The following is a 14,446-nucleotide window of genomic DNA, read 5'->3' as shown; positions in this document are numbered from 1 at the left end:
AACACACAAGGAAACGCTTTCACTGGCACAATGGCAACAAGATCCGGCGAGGGAGTGCAGGGGAAGTGAGGTATAAATAGGGAGTGCACAGGTGAACACACTAATTAGAACCACTGCGCCAATCAGCGGCGCAGTGGCCCTTTAAATCGCAGAGACCCGGCGCGCGCGCGCCCTAGGGAGCGGGGCCGCGCGCGCCGGGACAGGACCGACGGAGAGCGAGTCAGGTACGGGAGCCGGGGTGCGCATCGCGAGCGGGCGCCACCCGCATCGCGAATCGCATCCCGGCTGGAGGCGGTATCGCAGCGCACCGGGTCAGTGGATCTGACCGGAGCGCTGCAGTAGCGAGAGTGTAGCGAGCGCTCCGGGGAGGAGCGGGGACCCGGAGCGCTCGGCGTAACAGTGTCCTCCCCACAGGAAGTGCCCCATTCAGCCAATGATTGACTGAGGCAGGACATTGCTGCGGCCAGTGCTTGGTTTAGTGGGGCAGTACCTACAGAGATGGTGTGTCATCAGCAGCCAGGGAGTAGCCAAGAGAAACAGGGATCAGGAGTGTTGGTGCTGAAGTTGCTGTGGATCAGTCAGGTGTGGCTTCTTTTTTTATTTCAGCCCAACCCCCAGCCATATCCTTTTCTAAGATGAACACTATAAGAATGCAGCTATTAAAAGGGGTATTCCAGAGCACTCATTGTATACCTAAAGAGGCTCAAGAATCTATATATATAAAACTCAACGTGTGTGTGTGTGTGTGTGTATGTATGTATGTGTGTATGTTCCAGCATCACGTCCAAACGGCTAAAGATATTAACATGAAACTTCCCACACATGTTACTTATATGTCAACAACAAACATATGATAGGTGATTTAACCCTTACTCACCCCCATTTGCCAGGGGCAGGGTTTATGTTTAAAGTCCCATACAAGTTAATGGGAAATATATGTTACTGCATAACTTCCAAACGGCTGAAGATATTTTGATAATACTTGGTCACATGTTACTTATATATCCACTTAAAATATAGGATAGTTCATTTAACCCTTAGCTGCCCCCATTTTTGCGGTTCAGGGTTTTTGTTTAAAGTCTCATGCAAATCAATGGGAAATGTATGTTTCCACATAACTTCCGTACGGCTGGAGATATTTCAATAACTGGTACACATATTACGGGTCAGGATAGGAGGTCGACATAGGAGGTCGGCATAGGAGGTCGGCATAGGAGGACGAGATAGGAGGACGGGATAGGAGGTCGTGATAGGAGGTCGTGATAGGAGGATGGGATAGGAAGACGGGATAGGAGGACGGGATAGGAGGTCGGGATAGGAGGTCGGGATAGGAGGACGGGATAGGAGGACGGGAAAGGAGGACGGGAAAGGAGGACGGGAAAGGAGGACAGGAAAGAAGGACGGGAAAGGATGATGGGATAGGAGGACGGGAAAGGAGGACGGGAAAGGAGGACGGGATAGGAGGACGGGATAGATGGACAGGATAGAAGGACGGGATAGGAGGACGGGATAGGAGGACGGGAAAGGAGGACGGGAAAGGAGGTTGAGATAGGAGGACGGGAAATGAGGACGGGAAAGGATGTCTAGCTATGAGGACGGGAAAGGAGGATGGGATAGAAGGACGGGATAGGAGGACGGGATAGGAGGACGGGATAGGAGGACAGGATAGGAGGTCGGGATAGGAGGTCGGAATAGAAGGTCAGGATATGATGACGGGATAGGAGGTCGGGATATGACAACAATATATGAGGACGGGATATGAAGTCAAAAGCTTCCTCCTTTGTTTATTTTCCTCCCCAACAAGGATTAGGAAGGAAAAACCGGGCAACTCCGGGTACTCAGCTAGTGAAAAAACAAAAAAATATATATACTTACCTGCTGATGATCTCTAATGCCACTTACAAGTGCTTTCAGGTTTCTGCTCAACAAATAATACTATTGATTTGCTTGATATATTAATGCAGATTTTTTACACTTTTTTCTGAACATATTGCCCTTTTTTTTCTTTATATTTGTACTCCATTGTTGCATTGTATTATGTCTATCATTGCAAAACCTTCTCTGCCTTCTACTTGCTCAAACAGGAACTGCTTCAGGTGACAACCCATCAGCAAGGGATCTACAGGGGGACATAAGCCCTTCTTTCTCTGTCTATAAGCTTAGATACCATTGCTGTTAAAGGGGTACTCCAGTGGAAAACTTCAACTGGTGCCAGAAAGTCAAACAGATTTGTAAATTACTTCTATTAAAAAATCGTAATACTTCCAGTACTTCTTATCTGCTGAATACTACAGAGGAAATTATTTTCTTTTTGGAACACAGTGCTCTCTGCTGACATCATGACCACAGTGCTCTCTGCTGACATCTCTGTCCATTTTAGGAACTGTCAAGAGCAGCATATGTTTTCTATGGGGGTGTCAGCAGAGAGCACTGTGGTCATGATGTCAGCAGAGAGCTCTGTGTTCCAAAAAGAAAACTATTTCCTCTGTAGTATGCAGCAGCTAATAAGTACTGGAAGGATTACGATTTTTAAGAGAAGTAATTTACAAATCTGTTTAACTTTCTGGCACCAATTGATAAAAAAAATAAATAAATAACGTTTTCCACCGGAGTACCCCTTTAATAACATGCAGCCATTAAGGCAGCAGCATTATTTTTGATCCTGCCTTTTGCAACAGAGCATCAGCTGTAATATACAGCTGATATTAACCCTCAGGTATAACTTCTTATAAATAAACCACTGTAAATAAATAGCAGATGTTGGCAAAGTTTTAATATTTTTAAGGTAAAAATATTTAGACAGACTACAAATTTAAAAAAAAACTGATCGGAAAGTAAATAGTAGTAATATATACCCTACTAGGAAATTTAATGGAGGTGATCACCTCATTTTGGGGCCTTATTTATTGGACAGACTGAAGAATGAGTGAAAAAAAAAGGACTTTCTACCTGAAAGAGCCTATACGTGTTAATTTTAGGACACGTACATGCTGGCGTACCCACAAAATTTTAATGTTGTGTTAAATTAGAAAAAGGCACAAAATAATTGTGTAATCATTTTTACAGACTACATAAATAAACCATATGTGGCACAAAAATGTTTCCTTAAAAAAAAAAAGAAACATCCATAGTAATACAGCTTCATGCACATTTGGGGTGGGCATAGTATGTTTTTAATATTTTTTAATTTCTGATCAGGGTGGATGGGTTGTTGCGGGATAGCTGGAGTGCAGTTATTTAGTGCCAGGCAGGCCAGTCAGGGTGTTACCCGATGCGGTATGCCCCCCCTCCCCGTCACTCTCTAGCAACGCTACTGGTAATAAAGGGTAGATAAAGAACTTTGGCTGATAACAATGGAAAACTTTTCTGCTTTAAAAAATGCTTTTGTAAGCGGGTTTCCCGGGTTTTGCCTACATGTCATTTATTTATCAAGGTCGTGCGACTATTTGATAAATAGATTGCATGTAAGCAAAAGTAAGTTAAAAGCCATACGTTTGAAAAGAATCATAAATCTCCTTCATGGTCCCTTAAAGAGTACTTGTCACCAAACTAGACTTTTAATATATTGTTCCTTATGTAATTATAAGACACTTTGCTATTTACTTGCTGTTAAAATTCTCAACTTTTAAATGTTTTTAATGTGATTGAAAAAACAGCTACTAGGTGGCTCTGTTCTGTTTCTTGCCTCAAGTCCAACAGTTAGTTTGGTCTCCTCCCAGCCTGGGTGGAGACCAAACTCAGGAAGTGCATGCAGGGCATGGCAAGGCACAGCTCTCGCCGGCTTCAGTGAAGTTATGCCTGCTGGGGAACGCCCACTTTCTCCTGCCGGGAGCTCACACAATGTGAGCAAAGGGAAAGGTATTATAGAGAGCTTTTCAAAGATCCAAAATTATATTTTTTTAAGGGCAGGAGGGGTGTTGGGAGTAATTAGCTATTTATAATCTGAGTTTGTTTAGAAAATAAAGTTTGGTCACAGGTACTCTTTAAGCTGGCCATACAAGGTGGCCTAACCCGCTGAATTCAGCAGGACCAGGTATTAACTGTCCATTAAATTTGGATAGTGTCCTCCTGACCCTCCTTCAATGGCAGATGTTGGTGAGAGAAGGATTGGGCACGTTGGATTTTAACTGTCTAATCCTTTTGTTCTTGGGAAGATAAACATATGCCAAAGGACTCGGGCTGTGGCTTTCTCCCCTTCCTCAATTGAGAACACATTTCTTCAGGCTAATAATAACACATTTCTTTAGCCCCATGTAAATATGTGGTTAGAGGTAACATATAGTCATATAAGCTTAACTACCATGTTACCCAATGACTTGAGCTGCTAAACATACAGGATAATACATACATTTAAAACACAGTTAAAAAAGAAAAGTGATAGATTTCAAATTATTATTTGAATATATTTACTTTGTCAAAACAGAAGAGGTTGAGCTGGCCACACATATTGATTCTATCTGGACTAATACAAAATATAGTCTTTTTCTTTAATCTGCTCCGAGCGTATAGAATGCCAACTGTTAAAGCTGCAGGTATTATTGGACAAATTGCAGATGTTAAAAGCACAAGTGCCTCAACAATAATTCTCCATGCTGAAACCTGTTATGAAAAATATAAATAAACAACATTAAAATGCTAAATATTAGTAGAAGGTGGTGCTTGGTTCAGTTAGGCTTAAAGGAGTAGTCCAGGATTGGAAAACTTATCCCCTATCCTTAGGCTATCCTTAGGATAACTTTCAGATCGCAGGGGGTCTGACCGCTGGGAACCCCCATGATCTCCCATATGGGGTCCCGGCTCTCTGGCCAGATAGCGTGTGTCGACCATGGCATGATGCGGAGGCCGACATGCCCCTTCAATACAGCGCTATGGCAGAGTCTGAGATTGCCAAAGGTAGTACTCCGGCTCTCCCATAGAGTTGTATTGAGGGGGCATGTCAGCAGCCGCTTCATGCGGTGGTCAACAAGCCCCCTTCCTGCGGACTGCCGGTGCCCCGTACGGGAGATCAAGGGGGTCCCAGCGGTCGGACTCTCCGAGATCTGAAACTTATCCCCTATACTTAGGATAGGGGATAAGTTTTCCAGTCCTGGACTACTCCTTTACAGGGAACAAAGACAAGGCAATTAAAACTAAATTGCTTAGAGACATATTGGTGACATTCTGGGAAATTTACCAAATGTTTTTTTTTTTTTTTTAAAGTGGACCATTTGCCTGTAGCAACAAAATTTTGGCTTATTTAGATATTTCAAACCGTCTTCTAAACAATATAAAATGGCAATGAGGGAATATATTACCGAAACAATCATGCAGAGCATGAAAATAGGCCAGGATCACTGTGTACCACTCTACTGACATCACACTCTGCCATCCAGTAAAGATACAAGGATTAGCATTGGGGAGAAACAACTGCAGAGATATGTCTGGAGCGAGGAGAGGTGAAAAATGTAATATCAGATTTAAACTCTTGTTTTAATTCAATCCCATTAATCCCAATAGGTTATCGTCAATCCTAAGCATTGCCCTTAAGGTTGTGTTCACACATTCACGTTTTTAATTGTAATTCTTGAAAGCAAAGCCAGGAACAGACCAGAAATTGATAAAATGTATAAAGACAAGACTTATTAAGATTTATTTTCTTTTTTTTTTTTGCAAATTCATTTTCTGGCTTTGTATTCATAAATTGCAGTTAAAAACATGAACGTGTGAACACAGTTTAAGAGATAAAAATAGTCATGACAAATTAAGGAATGTTGGCAATCGATGCTGTAGTTAACCAACCCCCTTTCATTAAAAAGGGTCAAATCCTTCACTTTCTTTAATCGTCTATGTAGGCTCTCTCCATGTTTAGGTAAAAAGGGAAGAAAACTTCACCAAACATTGTTGAAAAGCACCTCATCCTGAAATAACTTTATTTTTATTTTAGGCTTTCACATTGCATCAAGCAGTGTAGAGCCAAGTCTGTTTAACATAAATGCCAGGACAGGTTCTGGTGCATACATTAAATACAGCCGTAGGACCCCATGTACCCTATGTGAGTTATATTTGGGAAAGTTAGCAGCAGGGATCAGTAAATGGAACAGTATGAATCTACAGGCTATCCTTTTGAGCTCTGTAGAGAAAAGAAAAGAAAGGACCGACGGACGGTGCCTCGTGTATTTACCCTCAATAGATCGGGTGGTGGGTTGGGGGTCAACCCCACGGGGCTTATAGATGGCCGCTCACCTTGAGATCTATGCAAAAAAGCATATCACCCACGATATAATCTGGGTACTGTAGTGCGAGTCGCTGCTATACCGATGGGTTGCAGGAGGAAACAAGTCGTCCTGGGAGTCAATATTAGAAGTAGAGCAGGAAAAAAACCCTCAGGTATGGCGCTGCAGACTCTTGTAGACAGATGAGGCGGATGCTAAAGGTAATAGGAAATTCCTCAGCAGGACACTTTATTAAAAAAACAAAAAATTGTTTTTTTTAATAAAATGTCCTGCTGAGGACTTTCCTATTACCTTTGCCATCCACCTCATCTGTCTACAAGAGTCTGCAACGCCATACCTGAGGGTTTTTTTCTGCTCTACTTCTAATATATCCTTTTGAGCTAGAATTCCTGAAAAGATGTTTTACTATAGGACCTACTAAGTCTTTACATCAGAAGGACACATCTGCTTTTCCCATGATGTGTACCTCTGATGGACATTGCTTAACACAGTGTTAAAGGAGCCCTAGTCATGGAATACATTTCTATTCTAATATCCATATAGTGACTGGATAATACTACTGTCAGCAGATATAGTAGTATTATCCAGTCACTGTATGAAGGTAATGGTGGTGGTCATGGTGTGGTGTACATATTTGTCCCTTGAGTAGTGGTGATATTGGTCTTGTATAGTGGTTTTTCTATAACAACAGTGGGCCTCATTTACTAAGCTGAAACCGGACAGTTTTTGTCGGGTCATTCTGGTGCAGAGTGTCTGCGACATGTCTGCGCCAGTCTGAGCCAGGAAAATAAGACAAACCCGACATTGCACGGTGAAAAGCTGAAAAGGGGGCATGGTCTGTCACAAAGGGGGCCTGATCAGCCCAAAAAGGGGTGTGATTTCACAACCTGACTTATTTACTATTGAATTCACAGAAAAACCTCTGGATACATGGCTGGAAATTTCCACCTAGAAAAAGCTGGTCAAAAAATGTTCCCTACTTGTAAATCTGTGATCCCTATAGTAAATAAGGTGGAAACCTTCAAGTCTGAAGCAATATTTCCCTCCAGTAAAACCCAATACTCTTAGCTAATGAGGCCCAGTATGTTGGAATATGTCTCTGCAGTATTAATATGTCTTCCTGGTGTGGAGGCATTATTGAGTTTTTCTAAACCCCAACCCATGATAAAATCTTGTGTGTGCCACTGCCAAGCAGCGCTATTCTCTTACATTCACAGGTCGGGGGAACGCACAATAATCTGCCTTGCCTGAGGTGCTTTAATCCACACTACTTCAGTGATGGCAGAGGGGGGCTTTTACAAGATGCACTTTTGTCTGTGTAGACAAAAATCCTTGCACCAGCCCTGGTCAAAAGCAATAGAAGATACAGCTATTTGAAGGAGTTACACAGACTCTGCAGCAGCAACATGGTAGGAAATATTAGCTATTTTTAACAGAGCAATTTTCTCATTTTTGCATTAAAATTTTTTTCTATTTTCTCAAAAAATACACAAATCCTAATATTTCATCTAAAGAGTTATATGAGGGCTTGTTTGTGGGACCAATTGTACAGTACATTTTAATGACAAAAAATGTTTGTGGGGGCAAATTGAAAAAAATAAACACACAATTTTTTTTTACTTTTGGGAAGTTTTTGTTTTTATGCAGTGCACATTACAGTTAAAATGCCATGTTATCTTTATTCTGAAGTTGATTAAAATTACAAGGGTACTCATTTACATACGGTAGGTTTTGTTTTATTTTACTACTTTAAAAAGAAAAACTTCAGAACCCTGTGAACACCCCATGGTGTTCCCCATCGGCCACCCCAACCTACTGCCACAAATATTTTACTGGATTTAGGTCCTTTGATCAACTTTGATTGTAGGATCTAATGATGTAAAGGCCTTGCAGCAGTGATTTCTTTTGTAGACTATTAGCACTGAGTATTGATACCAGCCAGAGGCTGCCTTGTATGGAAAATCTTACTTCAAAGCCAGTGACCCTGCCCCCCAAGGATGTACCCATACATCCTGAGGAGACAATGGGTTCAGTTGCTTAATTTTGCATTTAGAAAATTTAAAAAAGTATTTCAGTTTACAAAGCAGGTATCAATTAGCTGTAGGTTTGGTGCATGGGGAGCCTAAGGTTTGTTCCAGGTTAAAGGGGTACTCCGGCCCTAAGATATCTTATCCCCTATCCAAAAGGATAGGATGCTTGATCGTGGGGGTCCCGCCGCTGGGGACCCCTGCAATCTTTCATGCAGCACCCCGCTATCATCAGCCTCCAGAGCAATTATCGCTCTGGGTCTGATGATAGCGATGTACTGCATTATAGATTGCAGGGGTCCCCAGCAGCAGGACCCCCACAATCAGGCATCTTATCCCCTATACTTTGGATGGTGGATAAGATGTCTTGGGGCCGGAGTACCCCTTTAACGAATGCCTCTTCTATAGCCATGTTACACAATAATTTTAGTAGATTTACCCTTTTATTACAAATAAACAATAATGTACAATAAACATGCAGTACCTGTCTCTGTGCAAATATTATCACTGCATATAAAATGCCAATAATGGCTAGAATTCCCAAAAATATGAAAAACCATTTAACATCTCTGTGCAGCTTAAAGTTTAAGGGTTTTGGATATAATATGGAGCGCACCATATCCCCTTTAGTTGTATTGAAACCTAAGAGGAACAACAAAAAATGAGTAAATGAAAGAACAAATCAGACAAAATACAGAATTAATCATTATAGTTGCATTTAGTTTCTGTTTGGTAACAATTTCTGTATAGTGGACTTATGAGTACAAAGAGGCTGCATAACTAGTTAGGCAAAGATGGCCTCCCTCCTCACTAAGTGCAGTACAGTTAAATATAGGCAGGGGGCTTTTAACTTGTAGTTACACTCACCAGTCCTTAGGACTACAGCTCTCGCTGGACCTTGTACAGTAGATTCAGTTCTTATCACTTCAGTACCACAGAACAAGACATGGCGCTTATAATCTTCTCCACTGTACTTTTTCCATGGCATTGTGTCATCTCCATGTGGCAGCTGCGTTTTTGTCACAGGTATACATTCACCTAAGAAAACCCAGAAATAGTATATTGTGTAAAAGATAAGCATGCAATGCAGGGTTACCTTTCTTGTATTGTTCTTTTATATATTTCAGTATATTTAACACTTCCTTAAATAAAATCATAATAAAATGTTGATGGTTATAGTATTCTTAGATGAGGCACAAATTCTTAAAGGGGTATTCCGGTCATAGACATCTTATCCCCTATCCAAAGTAATAGACATGAATGGAGACGGTGTGGCGAGATGTCACAACCACGACCACCTGACGCCAGTCTTCTAAACATAATGATCAGAATCAATTGAGAAGACAGAAACAAGTGGCACTGCTAGCAACCACAGGGTCTAATTATAAAGGATACACATCGGAGGTTTACAACAGATAGGTACTTGTACAAGGGGTCCCATCGGCGGTGCTAGGTGAAACAGATAGTAGTCAATAATAGAACAAACAAAGAACAAAATCATACCTGCACTCACCGCAAGGGTACCGCAACTCCGGCCTCACTCGAACGGTGCCTCCAATCAACGATCGGGCATATCAGATGTGGAGCGCTCAGAAAAGGCGTCTGCCGGCGGTTTCACGCAATCACTATGCGCTTCATCCGGCCTCGAGGCCGAATGAAGCGCATAGTGATTGCGTGAAACCACCGGCAGTCGCCTTTTCTGAGCGCTCCACATCTGATATGCCCGATCGTTGATTGGAGGCACCGTTCGAGTGAGACCGGAGTTGTGGTACCCTTGCGGTGAGTGCAGGTGTGATTTTGTTCTTTGTTTGTTCTAATAATGATCAGAATGCCAGGGTGCCAGCCCAGAGGTCGTGATGGGTCCCAGTGGCCGCCCCCCCCCCATGACCTCCGGGCGGGCACCCTGCCATTCTGAACATTATGTTCCGAACACTGGTGTCAGGCGGTCGTGGTTGTGACATCACGCCACACCGTCTCCATTCATGTCAATTGGAGAGGGCATGACTGCTGATAAGATGTCTAGGGCCGGAATACCCCTTTAAGCTTATTATTACACTTAGTTGCCAGACTGAAAACTGTATAAGATCAGGAATATCCTATATATAGTATTATTTTATAATAGTACAAATAGTAAAATCACCCAAAAACTCTTAGAAAATATGTTGAACATAAAAACTTGATTTAAGCAATAGATCTTTTTCTTGTGAAAAACTTTAAAAACACAAGGATATCAATACTGTATATGATTTATGCTACTAGTACTAAAGGTTTTTACCTACCTGTTAACATTCCCTCATTGACAATACATGTTCCATTAATTAATATGGCATCACATGACATGAAAAAATTTTTGCCAGTTAAAATAATAATGTCCCCTGGAACTAAAAGCCGAGATTCAAACTGACTGCAATCTACAGGAAAATAAAGATTTCATATTAGTTTTATGTCTGAGTGACCGACTTAGTTCTATGAACAATAATGGCCCTCATTTACTAATGAGTGTAGTGTAGGTTTCTTTGTGGGTTTTAATTCCCTACAATTTATTTTCCATGGTATTTACTAAGGTTTCCCTACATTTTCTACTTTCCCTACACTTTGCTTTTTTTTACACATGCTCTGATCTGTATGGTTTTACTCAGCTCAAATCCACCACATTTTATGTGGAAACCTTAGTAAAAATATGTTGGGTTTTTGTGAAAATGTTGGGAACACGCCCCATTTCGGAGACCATGCCCCCTTTCCTGACAGCCACGCCCCTTTTACGTGTTTTCTTAGCAAAATGGAAAGTTAGTCGGGGTTTTTTCAATTATGGCGCTAAATTTGGCGCAAAATTCTGGCGCAGACAGAATTTCTGGTGCAATGCTACAGAATCTGGCACACAACCCAACAAAACATGTTGGGTTTGCAATAGTAAATGAGGGGCCAGTAAGTTGCTTTTATTCATGGTTCAGGATTTATCTTTTAAATTGCTGCTCTTTCTATGTTTGTAACCCAAACATAGTAACAAAAGAAAAATAAACTTAAAAAAAATAAAAAAAATTATAATAAATAATTGAAAGTAGTTTTCAGGATATAATATTAAAAGTCTTATCCTATCCAAAAGATCAACATGTACGACCAAACAATTAGTAGAAGTAAGGGGTTCTATCCTCCCTAGAAGAATTGGAATATTTGTTTCGATACAGCAACATGGGCAAGTCTATCCTCCCAAAAATTCTAGTAAACCGCTTTAAGTTCTGCATCCCACCAATTGAAAGTTATTAGGGTTTGCTGTTTAAATTGCCCATTTGATACTTTATTACCAATACCAGTCACAGGACACCATTTGTACACACACACACACATATATATATATATATATATATATATATATATATATATATATATATATATATATATACATATAATCCATTTGTTTCCAGAATACAGAATGAAGCAACTTTCTAACTTTCTTCACAACTGTCAGAACCCATAGGGTTAATTGGTTCTGACAGTTTTTTTTTTTGTTTCTTTTTGTTGCTGGGTTACACCTAGCTCTCTGGGATAGTCAGCTGACCTCATTAGCTTTCACTTGTGTACTCCCTATTTAAACCTGCAGTTTACATCCAGGCTTTGCCTTGCAAAAGAGGTTTCCTCCTGTAGCTAGTGATATATCCTGTTTTTTCCTGTTTATTTCCTTTTGGCTTGACTTCTCGACTTCTCTCTGGTATTACTCCTGGTATTGACTCAGATAGTGGACATTGACTTATTGTGTGTGTGAGTGTGTTAGATATTATTTCTGTTAGTCTGTGTGCTTCCCTACTGTATCCCAACCAGTGTCTGTATTGTAGTTTATTTCAGGGACCTATAGAGAAACTGTTTATATACCATACCTACCCCCTTTATGTTGAGTGAGAAACCTTCCATGGGTTTTCGTTCATGTAGTACATAGTGATAGTCACTTCCACCTACATTTTATTAAACCTCAATTCTATAATAGTTACCAATGTCAACTTCTTTCTATGGACTTTGTCCAGTTTGTTTATTGCATTTTGTACATAATCTGTTCCTCTGCACTGTCTTGTTTATGATTTCTGTGCACATTTGTTGGGTGTTTTCCCACAAGTTCTGTTATTGCTTTTTCACTTTTCAATAAAAAAAAAAAAAAAAAAAAAAAAATATATATATATATATATATATATATTTCAAAAGGTGAATGGTGAAAGTGACATGCTTTTTAGCATACAGCACATGCCTTTGGAGGACCTCCCCTACCAAAAGGAATGTCTCATGATGCTTTTTTGAAAATAAAGACAGAATGTTTTTTAGAATTACTGTATGTGATTTGCTAATGCATTGAATAAAATGTATATCTAAAGGAAAAGTGCAACCCCTGATAAATAAAATTGATCTCCAGGTATTAGAGATGGAGGGTGAAAGAAGATCATATGCTCTCCTGTCTAGCCTTTTTTATAAGATATAATTAATAGAAAAAAACTACATAAAACCCTTCTTTTGGAGATTTGTGTAATCATAAATACCGCAGTTTGTTGGTGACATGTATATAAACAAAATAAATTTATATTGTCTGCACAGTGTATACTGTGCATTGGGTGTGGTATGATCACATATACATTTAAGGGATTGTTTTTTGTAATGTCTTTACATGGGTCTTTACATATCAAGTTAGATGCTATGATAAAACCACACATATTGCAATTTGTATTGTTAAATATGAACAAAAAATTATCAATGGTGCTTATAATATACATATTATTTGACACTAACATACCCTAATGTTTAAAAGTACATAGTTAACATATTACCAAGTAATCCTACCTTCATCTCTCCGCAGTACATTCACCTTCATGCTATTATGACCTTTGACCAAATTGTGAAGTTTACTAGATTGCTGTTAAATTAAAACACAAAAACAAAGGACAAGCTTTACAATGACCATTCTTCCAATGGCAATAAGTCTAACCACCATATACATAGGGAGAAAATATTGTATCAGACAGAGGTTGCCCTTGGTTAGATAAGAACACTGGACCACATACTGAAAGGCAATATTACTAACAATTGAGCCTTTATATAGTCCAGACCCATATATTTACGTTTTAATTAGTGTTTTTATAGGAATAGGATAGTAAATTATAAATAGTCAGTATACCTGTCTAAGTTCCATGAGAGATAAGGTGATTGTACATATACACAAGAGGAGGATGGCAATAGCATAACCTAAATACCCTTCAGCCAGCCACAGGACCACAGTAAAGAACTGGTAGATGTAAAACAAATTTAACACCTGTGTATGACAGAAAAAATAACTTCATTATATCTGCACATTTTCAGTCTATAAAACTCAATGTTAAAGTATCAGTAATGTATACATACTTTATTAATTAATAATTTCCACAGGGGAGCCACTTCAACTTCAATAGTGTTGTGTCCACACACAAGTCGTCTAAAAGTATTAAGGGAAATTATTATTGTTAATTAAATACAACCTTAACCCATGTATTTAGTGCCGTAACATTTCTTTGGAAAACTAAACATTAAACAACATTTTTATCTTTATCTGTTCAATTGTCATGAGTTTACATGATCATAATTTCATTAAAAATAGTCCTTTTTCAGAAGCAGGAACAGTGACCCATATTTATCAATCTGTCCAAGACAAAAACTAAGATGTGAATGCTAAACTATGGGCAATCCCACCAGTTTTTGTCTCAGACAGATTGACAAATCTGGGCAACTGTCTCTCTAGTGACATGTCTGGGCATCTGGGAATTTCAAATAGTTATCCTCTATCCAGAGAATAAGGAATAACATGGTGATCAGTGGGGCTCTGATCATTTGGTAATTTTTGGAAGAGAATAAATGGAGCTATGGTTACACTTATTACTCATTACGGGGAGCAATTTCCCTTTGTTTTTGGGGAACCAGTCTTACAAAGTTGTGTGCAACTCAATTGTCATGGTATAGTGGGGGTGGCTATGTTGTTCTTTCATCAGGTTCAATTTCTGAACCAGCTGACTTTTACATCCAATGAAATTTTAATTAAAAAACAATACAGCCTCACAAAGTTATTTCACAATCACAGGATCATTTTTATATAAATTTATATGACAAGACTATGTATCTCAAATTTTTCATCTATGCAAAGATGAAGGAGTACATTTATCTCCAAAACAAAGGGTGCTGTGGCGTAACAAGCCAAAACAA

At 39.6% G+C, this 14,446-nt stretch overlaps 1 protein-coding gene across 1 annotated transcript in view; it reads right to left on the bottom strand.

Moving 5' to 3' along the window:
• Nucleotides 1–14,446, bottom strand: part of LOC130361835 (probable cation-transporting ATPase 13A4) — a 103,555-nt gene that overhangs the window by 68,706 nt on the left and 20,403 nt on the right. Inside the window, exons 6-12 of the mRNA XM_056565393.1 lie at nucleotides 13,616–13,685; nucleotides 13,392–13,526; nucleotides 13,058–13,130; nucleotides 10,519–10,650; nucleotides 9,107–9,277; nucleotides 8,724–8,881; nucleotides 4,411–4,599 (exon numbers count right to left, since the gene is read on the bottom strand). Coding sequence (XP_056421368.1) covers nucleotides 4,411–4,599; nucleotides 8,724–8,881; nucleotides 9,107–9,277; nucleotides 10,519–10,650; nucleotides 13,058–13,130; nucleotides 13,392–13,526; nucleotides 13,616–13,685 — 928 coding nt within the window. The remainder of the gene's footprint in view (nucleotides 1–4,410; nucleotides 4,600–8,723; nucleotides 8,882–9,106; nucleotides 9,278–10,518; nucleotides 10,651–13,057; nucleotides 13,131–13,391; nucleotides 13,527–13,615; nucleotides 13,686–14,446) is intronic.

The sequence above is a fragment of the Hyla sarda genome, chromosome 3 (assembly GCF_029499605.1).
Source record: "Hyla sarda isolate aHylSar1 chromosome 3, aHylSar1.hap1, whole genome shotgun sequence".
In the NCBI taxonomy this organism is placed as follows: Eukaryota; Metazoa; Chordata; class Amphibia; order Anura; family Hylidae; genus Hyla; species Hyla sarda.
The sequence above is the reverse complement of the archived record's forward strand: the minus strand, read 5'-3'. Positions and strand labels throughout refer to the sequence as shown.